The sequence below is a fragment of the Poromitra crassiceps genome (assembly GCF_964638095.1).
Source record: "Poromitra crassiceps genome assembly, chromosome: 11".
In the NCBI taxonomy this organism is placed as follows: Eukaryota; Metazoa; Chordata; class Actinopteri; order Beryciformes; family Melamphaidae; genus Poromitra; species Poromitra crassiceps.
Genome location: NC_139643.1, coordinates 25,157,753 through 25,166,996, shown reverse-complemented (window position 1 = coordinate 25,166,996; position 9,244 = coordinate 25,157,753). Strand labels below are relative to the sequence as shown.

Sequence of the window (9,244 nt, the reverse complement as noted above, 5' to 3'; positions counted from 1 at the left end):
AAAGGGGAGAGAGATGTTGAGAGGGGGGAGGGGAAGAAGCTTAGAAGGGCTACAGATACAGAGAGCAGAGGGTTTGCTGCGTGTGTGTGTGTGTGTGTGTGTGTGTGTGTGTGTGTGTGTGTGTGTGTGTGTGTGTGTGTGTGTGCGTGCGTGCACACGGCTGCACGTATGTAAACACACATTCATCTACTGTTGCTTTCAATGTGCTGTTTCACACACTAACGACGGCGAGCCACATGTAACGTTAGCCTCCGTGCTACAGAGGAAATCTGAAACTATTTCACGGCAAGAAGAAAGGAAACGGTCAGAAAAGCAGTAGTAGTGATTCTCTGTTTCCAGGGGTTTCTCATGTCGAGCTACACTAATAACTAACTACACACGACTGAACATGTAATCATGCTTTGAAGACAATATTATACAGCATGAATTCCTGCCATAAGTTTGTTTTAGGCTTGTATAATTAGCCTGTAATAACTGCAGTGGTTGACTAGGTACAAAAAATGCTATACTGTACAGACATACAAGAATTTCACCTTGGCCAAAAATCACTTCAGTCGTGCAGAATCAAACCACAATAAGTCATCCAATCCCAATAAAATATCAATATAATGCATTATTTTAATAAACATTTATGTGTGGATGGCCTATTTTTTCTAGACTAATTGACACCGAGATCACTAGGAAACGTCAAAATCCACATCCATGAAAACTGGATGTTGGTGGGGTGGGGGTGGTTGGGGGGTTGTAGGCCTATTCTGAACCCCAAAATGTGACGCCAACTGAGCTACCACCAACTGAAGAACATGAGTGTTCACAGAACACATGTAAACAGCCCAGACTGATGAGTAGAAAGATGACACTTTGTTACAGACTCCCTCAAAGGAAGCCCTCTGAGACTCCACATGATGAACTTGGAGCACAGACTTGGAGTCAGTCACTTTCAAGTGTCTATATATATATATCCTATTTGTAAAGAATCTTGAGTGTTTGTCTTTGACCTGCTTGGAGTCCCAGATGTGTGCTTTTTATGTGTGCTCCCAACACCAAACAACAACACTGACTTTACAATGGCGTTGCAGTGAACTTGAGAGACTGTTATCATTATGTGTTGTTTACATGGAATTTCCACATCACACCCCCCCCCCCCCCAAAAGGCTGCAGAGGCCTGATATATTTGAGTTCAGGACGACCCTGATTGCATGCTGCAGTACTGCAAAATCAAGCCTTTTTACTGTATCATTTGAGAGAATTTTCAATGTTAAAGTCTCACATTTGTATGTTGAAATGACTGTCTGAAACTTGGGGTGCTGTGTGAAAACACATTGCTCCATAATTTCTGACAATGACTGACATACTGTGTCCAGGATAACCCTGCCACTAACCCAAAAGTCACATATAGGCTACGCCTGACAGGAAGCATGATGGGTCTGATCATGCTTACTGTTGTGCGTATCACCCCCCAAACGCCCAATCAACCCTTTTCACGGGGGCCATTTTGTGTCAAAAAGGCAGAATGAACACAGGTGCGAGCAAAACACTAATGAGGGTTTCCAAATTCCAATCATGGAAGTTGGAAACCCTCATTAGTGTTTTGATTGGTGTTAACCCTGCCTTTTCGACACAAAATGGCCCCCGTGAGAAGGGTCGATCTGAGCCAGGATGAACCCTGAAATGCCCTGGCAATAGGCCCTTTTCACAGTGGCCATTTTGTGTCCAATCATGGAAGTTGGAAACCCTCATTAGTGTGTTGCTTGCACCTGTGTTTATCATGCCTTTTGGACACAAAATGGCCACCGTGAAAAGCGCCCATGGTGTTTAAGTCAGTTCACAGGTTGAGTGCACTGCTTTTTACCACATACATAAACATGAAATCAATTGAGAATAAGGCAAAATATTGTGTGTATGTGTTTGTTTGTTTGTTGTTTGTTACAGTAGAAGGCAGTGGGAGTGTGGATATGAGATATATTATTATTATTAGCATTTTGCTATTGAGAAGTAGCTAAACAAGAGGAGAGGTGAGAGGAGGGAGGACAAGGCAAGTCAAGGGCGGTTGAGAGGGAGAGTGGAGACATGCTGCTGAATAGCTGGCTGAATAACTGCTGTCGAACCTTCCACTCTCATACAAAACCACATCTACAGCTTCTATTATATTCACAACATGTTGCTTTGTTTCCCAAGGACAGCTTGCTTTCCCCTCTAAATCAGCGGTCTTCTTCAACAGGGGGTCCGCCGTGTCTTGTTAAAAATCTATTTTAGACCAAAAATAATAATATTTAATAGGCAATAATGAGCTACTTTTGACAAAAATGATTTACAAAGCAAATCCGATGAAGCAATATGCAACTCTATTCTACACATGAAAGACAGGCCTGTAACGCCAGAATTTCCCCTCGGGGATAAATAAAGTATTCTCTCTCTGTCTGTCTGTCTGCCTGTCTGCCTGTCTGTCTGTCTGTCTGTCTGTCTGTCTGTCTGTCTGTCTATCTATCTATCTATCTATCTATCTATCTATCTATCTATCTATCTATCCCAGGTGAAGGTCACATTTGCACCTTTTCTCTTTGTGTCATAGTATTATATTTCTTTTGCACCAACATGTAGTCTATGTGCAGACAGACACTGCCTGGGCTACCAACCTTCTCCTGGAGACACTGCACCACACTTCTTGAAAAGACTTGGGTCTGAAATAGATGCAGAGATGTGAAATGGGGGGGGGGGGGGGGGGGACTCTGCCAGTACAGCGCCCTCTGCTGTTATATAAAGAGAATCGCTCACATCCAATATAACTGTTCATTTTTCAACAATATCTCAGCAGTTTAACAAATACGAACCTATGTTGCGGTTCAAATAAAAATCCAACATTTTAGCATTTGACTTTGGGGGGGGGGGGTTTCAAGGCCTCTGGTAACGTAGGAAATCAAAGTAACGGTAAAGTCGGGTTACAGTATTAAACGTTACATCCTCTCTGCTGAGGGCAGTCTCCCTCCGTCCTCAGCATCCTCCTGTGTGCTGTTTCACCGCATTATCATCGCCCAAACTGGGAGCAAACTAACTGCACCAACACATCGCTTGGCTGTCGGGTTTGCTGGCGACGAGCAGGGTACCGGAAATTTGCTGTTATTATTAATAATAAGGGGTACATATATCTGCCAGAGCTAACACGACTTGTTCACGTTGTGTAGCTAGCATAGCTAGCAAAAACATGTCAAGATATCCCAAGCTGATATAACGCTGTCGCTGCGGTCAGTCTCGGTGCATGTTGGCATATTTATAAAACCACTCAGTCGCGGTTTTGAATTGTTTCTTCAGCTCACCCGCGTTTCACATGTGTGTGTTGTTGTAGATGCCCAGTGTCACGGTGAAAGACGTCAACCAGCAGGAGTTTGTCAGGGCGTTGTCGGCTTTCCTCAAAAAGTAAGTTGGTCCGCTCGGCTCGGCTCGGCTCGGCTCGGGGCCAGCTGCCCCCCTGCATGACTTGCACTGTCTGCTGCTGGCCTGTCAATCACAGCACAGGTCAGGTGGTCAGGTGCTGCTGAGACACTGTCTGTCCAGGTATGCGGGCTCACACACCATCACACATCGACATTATTATGTGGTGACCTTGTCTTAGGAGAGTGGACATCGTTTTTATTTTATTTTATTTTATTTTATTTTATTTTATTCTATTTTAGTGAGACACCAGGGAACCTGATAAAGAAGTAATCCTGTAACCAGTGAGGATAGGATTTATTAATTAGCTTATAACACTTTACTGAACTATATCATGCAGGCAGCTATAGGTTAAATAATTAAATATGATTATGATTATGATTATTATGATTATTATGATGATTATTATTATTAATAATAATAATAATAATAATATATTACATTACCACAGATAATCCTTATAGGGGGGGGGGGCACAATTAGGTCACTATAAACTCACTATTGGTTGCCACAGATACACCCAGAGGATTATCATGGTCATTTTTCATTTTTTCAACAGTCACGGGGCACTTATTTGAATACATGAACAAGGTTCAAAATAAAGTAGGCTAGTACATGAATTCCTCATGAACTCTTTCCACGTCAAGGACCCAAATTAGACCCAAATTAGACCACGGATGCCCATTTGATAAGATTTTGTCCCAGGGCAGACTCCCCCAACTGATAAGATTTGAGCTTTTATGATGAGCCTCCTACTCTCCTGCCTTGTCTTGCAGGAGCTAATTGGGTGCATGACCTTCAGAGTTCAGACCATTCAGTCTCCCTCCCTCCCTCCCTCCACACCGATGCACTTTTTCTTCTGTTCATTTGTTTAATGTAGTTTGTGTTGTCTATAGTTATTTTCCCTTAGTTTTAGTTAATAAATCATTGTTTTACCCTTTACTTTGATGTATGACTCCTCTCATTTGTTACTTCCTTGTGCCGGTTTGTAACATACACCAAAGTGAAAGTTAGAACAATTATTTATTAACTAACTAAAACTAAAGGAACTTAATTTGACAACAGAAACTACTTTAAGCAAACGGAACAAAAGGTGCATTGGTGAGGGAGAGAGACTGAATGGTTTGAAGGTCTTCCAATGCCCATACAATTGTTGCTGTGGCCCAGGTGCACCCAATCAGCCTAACAACCCCAACACGAGGCTCCTGCAAGACGGGGCCAGGAGAGTGGGAGGGTCATCACACTTTTAGATATTACAGAAAGTGTATGAAAACCATGACCAAAATAGTCATACATTCTGTCATTGTGTCACTTATGGTTAGAATTCTAGTGAAAATAAATTATTCGCCTTTTCCTGGAACCCCCTCGAGGACCCCTTTGGGGGTCGCCACGGACCCCACTTTGAGATCCATTGGTTGAATTAAATTGATTGGTCACATCTCCTGACCATTGCTTTTCCAGGTCTGGCAAACTGAAGGTCCCAGAGTGGGTGGACACTGTGAAGCTCGCCAAGCACAAGGAGCTGGCCCCCTGCGATGACAACTGGTTTTACACCAGAGTGGGTGAGTCAGACTGGAGGCAACCAGCGTTCCCTATACATCGATTCAGCAGTAGATGTCAGTAGGGCTCCAAAATGATGGCTGACATGATAAATTATGTTTATTTTGCTATTTATTGTGATCATGATTATTAGTCTAGATGATTTTAGGAACCAACTCAATTAACTGCACTTTTGGCATCTTTTCCTTTGTGCCAAGATCATGTGATTCTCAATCACGATATACAATTAGACACACATAATTGTGTAATATCAGACAGGTATTACCACAAGTTGATTTTCCAAAACGCACACAATATATACAATAAAAGCACATGCACACAGTCCTCTTTGCTACTGTGTATGTTATCTACTCAGGCATGTCAACCCCACAATAGTGTGGGGGAAACTGTGGTGAACATATTGATAAGTTGGAATGTTTGCGTATTGGTTAGCCATACACGCCTGCTGGGTGAATAATCTATAAGACAAAACCAGGATGTATTGCAACACACGTGCTGTATGTATGTATGTATGTATGTATGGCTCCACACCAGCGTCCACAGCCCGCCACCTGTACCTGCGAGGAGGAGTGGGCGTGGGCTCCATGATCAGGATCTACGGAGGGCGTCAGAAGAACGGCGTGTGCCCCGCCCACTTCAGCGTGGGATCAAGGAACGTGGCGCGCAAGGTCCTGCAGGCTCTGGAGGCCCTCAAGATGGTGGAGAAGGACCCCAACGGGTAAAAGAGGGGTTGGGTTAGAAACAGGGTGGGGCGTTGGGGTTGAACACAGTGGTGTGGAGGACGGCTGATGTGATGATGGATTGATTTGTGAATGTGTATTTGACAGCGGACGGAGACTTACACCTCAGGGCCAAAGGGACCTGGACAGGATTGCTGGTCAGGTGGGTTTTTGGGTCCAAACAAGATCCCAGTAAGCACGCTTTCCAGTTTGATGCAACTGTCTGTATGATTGTCCCATCTCTCTCTCTCTCTCTCTCTCTCTCTCTCTCTCTCTCTCTCTCTCTCCCCCCCCCTCTCTCTCTCTCTCTCTCTCGCTCTCTCTCTCCCCCCCCCCCCTCTCTCTCGCTCTCTCTCTCTCCCCCCCCCCCCCTCTCTCTCTCTCTCTCTAGGTTGCCTCAGCAAACAAGAAACAGTGAAGTTTACAAGGAGGGACCATGAAGAACGCATGCATCATACAGTTATGCCTTACTGCTTATATCTTTGTCAACCCTCTTATCACTCCCATTTCCACCAGAACCGATTGTAAAAGGCATTCCATACAGATTCAAACTAATATTGAGGACAAGTCGATAAAAGCTACATACTTTGTACATGTTCTGCATGTGCAAGAAAGCAGCAGCTTTGTGACAAGCCTGACACAAGAACGATGAGAGGTCACAAACCAAGAGCATGCAGTTATTGTTTTGCCAACAATTATGCAACTAAATACCAAAAATAAAATAAAATAAAATAAGAGAACAAAAATACAATATCAGTCATTTTATTAATTTGAACGAATACCTTCTCTGAAGTCTTGGTAACAGATAAACGAACATGTTATTTATGAGATGCGGTACGCACAGTAACACACATAGGGAGTTGCAAATATACTGTGATGTGATGTGTGTCTGAGTACGCTGGCGTAATGCAGCCTTGCACACGTGTATGGATTTGTAAGTGTGTGTGTGTGTGTGTGTGTGTGTGTGTGTGTGTGTGTGTGTGTTTAGTTGCTGTGCATGACACTCCTGATGCAGCTGTTGTAGCGGCAGACGCGGGCGTAGACACTGGGGTGTTCCTCCAGGACACCACTCCCTGCAGCTGACCGCTACACACCAGAGGGCCACCGGAGTCTCCCTGTGTCGAGTAGCAGAAGAACATTGGCTTCGGATACATGATATATGGGATCATATTTGGTCATCATGTCGTCTGTGTGTGTGTGTAGACACATTCTTCCGAACAATATATGATAGAAACCTCACACTTACATCGTAGATTCCCACAAAAGCGTAGATGATCGAATTGGATTTTGCGGCAACTTTGCTGCGTAAATGATCATATTGAGGAAAAATTCAAGCACTACTCTGCTTTCTGAGCGCACACGCGGACAGCTGCACACACACCCACACCTGGGAGCTGCCCCCGGTACCACTAGTGTTTGGCTGGGAGCCACTGGAGACTGTGTGTGTGTGCGTGTGGGCGCGCGCGGCCTAAGTGCTCTCTTTGGTGGTGGTTGTTGCTGAGGGACCGGAGAGTGTTACTCATTCAACAACTCCCCCCCCAGCTATCCTGGGGAGTCAGACCTGTTTCTCCGACCTTTAGGCTAGAATATGTTGTGTGAAAGCGTAATGAAAATGAGAGTTTAGTATGAGGTGAAAGAGGAGAATATGTTCAGAAGGTAGACCCGACTGTACAGTAGCATCTACAAGTACAGTAGTCCCTACAGGCTGATAAAAGACCTGAGATTCTTTGCACTGTTTTAGTAGATATACGCACTAGTGTTCCACCTGACTCCTCCTGTTTTCTCTATGGTTCAGTCCGACTCACTTGGCAGTTGGCAGCGGCTGGCACCTCCATGCATGAAGCCGGCCCGGAGCAAACCATGTTCTCGGTGAATCACGGGGGGGAAGGCGCTCGCGGCAGATCGTGTCGTCGATGATGGGCTGCCTCAGGCACTGCAGCCTGTCGGGGTAGTTGCCTGGGGGACTGGAGGGGGGAAGAAATCAAAAGGTGAGACACAGGAACCCACCATGTAAATAAATACTATGCAATATATATAGCCATAGCCTAATTTAGAAGAGCGGTAGCTGTGTTTTGCTAAAAGTTGCCTCTCTTCACACAGCTTGAGATAAGTGCCAACTGGGCGTGAGAATGTGTGTATAGCACGCTACACTCATGCAGGCACTTGTTTCTTGCTCATCCATCCAGTGATTCAGAAATGCCCTTTTTCAAAGATCTTCATTTTGTGGGAGGCTATGTGTAGAAACCTACGGCCACGCTCAGAACCTCTTCCCACCTTCTCTCCCCCTCTCTCTCTCTCAGCTGTAAAGTTCTCTGACTCAACCAACAACTCCACTTACTGTGATTGGTGGCCATGCTGCTCGATGGGCTTGGCGGAGTCGGTCCATGCAGCCCCCCCCCGTACACGGCGATGTGGCGCTCACTCAGACGCACCTGGATACGACTGGAGGGGGAGACGTCTTTTTATGATTCTCTTCGGTAACAGTCTGTGAACATTCCCGGTGCTATAATATATATGAATAAATTGATACATAAATTACCATTATGCTCAAGTATGTATTCTTACAAGAATCAGTACAACATAATGAGCTTATTTTGTATGCACGTGTAGCCTACTTGCATAGTCTTACTTTTGTGAGTGTGTAGATATGTAGTGATAATACCTATAGGAGTCTAAGCAGCGGGAATATTTTAACCCACCTCCCCAGTTATTTCTTAATCATGCAAATGTTAGTTCCAGGATTTAATAATACAGAAATCCGTGTGTAGGTTTATTGCATGTGGGTGTATTCCCACTACATCCTAACAAAACCCCTTTTTATTGGGAGTGATGAAATCACTATGGTATGATTGATACAGCGTAATAACATTTAATAGATGTCTAATTAATATCCACTTAGACCAAATTACTCAATAAAGCGTACAGGGAAATCACAAGACGTTTAGACTTTACTTACCGGTACTTTACTTACTTTATTTGTTTATTTGTTTATTTGGACGGGACAGTGCATATTCATGAACATTACACAAGGCAACGTAAATAAGCCGGAGTTAGCAAGAATGCTAAATTACATCCGTAGTCCCCACAGAGAGACAGAAAAACGACAGAGGCAGCACCAGGACAGAACTAAACAGAACAATACAAAAAACAACTAAAGCGGCTATGTAAAGGTGATGGTCTATAGGCTATTTAGCAGAGGGCAGCAGACACCACCTACTGGCTGGAGATGAGGGATCAACCCAGTGGTAGCCAGCATCAGAGACACCTGGTAGGGGACAGAGTGTCTGGGACACTCGTACCCTCCGACAATCTTATCAGTTGCCTCAGGGACAGAGACTGAAACAGCGCCATGAGGAGTTTAGTCTGACATAACGGAAAACCTAATCAGTCTTGACTAAAAATAATGAGCAAGAAAACAATAAATAAAATGTTCACAAAAGTGGTTTCTTTTTTTACGACTGTAAAATTAGGGTAAATCTGCAAGGTTATAAATTCACAACAAAAAAGTCAATAATCAGTTCAGTGCTCTTACACAT

At 44.1% G+C, this 9,244-nt stretch overlaps 1 protein-coding gene and 1 pseudogene across 2 annotated transcripts; one reads left to right on the top strand and one right to left on the bottom strand.

The window, feature by feature from the left end:
* Positions 1–3,083: 3,083 nt before the first annotated feature.
* Positions 3,084–6,234, top strand: LOC310785240 (small ribosomal subunit protein eS19). Its single transcript, XM_083646249.1, has 6 exons — positions 3,084–3,100; positions 3,344–3,414; positions 4,891–4,991; positions 5,524–5,707; positions 5,817–5,871; positions 6,100–6,234. The coding sequence occupies exons 2-6, from the start codon at positions 3,344–3,346 to the stop codon at positions 6,124–6,126; spliced, it is 438 nt and encodes a 145-aa protein (XP_083502375.1). The 5' UTR covers positions 3,084–3,100; the 3' UTR covers positions 6,127–6,234.
* Positions 6,235–6,692: 458 nt separating this feature from the next.
* On the bottom strand, positions 6,693–9,244 carry LOC310784918 (trypsin-3-like; annotated as a pseudogene). The gene is made up of 4 exons: positions 9,241–9,244; positions 8,926–9,044; positions 7,514–7,664; positions 6,693–6,823 (listed from the first exon to the last, which is right to left on the bottom strand). The product of its transcript is annotated as a trypsin-3-like (transcript).

What these genes read in the sequence shown, in the direction of transcription:
- LOC310785240 (XM_083646249.1), top strand. Translation starts at nt 3,344, where the DNA reads ATGCCCAGTGTCACGGTGAAAGACGTCAACCAGCAGGAGTTTGTCAGG. An exon ending in CTGGTTTTACACCAGAGTGG is followed by an intron (nt 4,992 to 5,523) that starts GTGAGTCAGACT and finishes GCTCCACACCAG; the next exon opens with CGTCCACAGCCCGCCACCTG. An exon ending in TGGACAGGATTGCTGGTCAG is followed by an intron (nt 5,872 to 6,099) that starts GTGGGTTTTTGG and finishes CTCTCTCTCTAG; the next exon opens with GTTGCCTCAGCAAACAAGAA.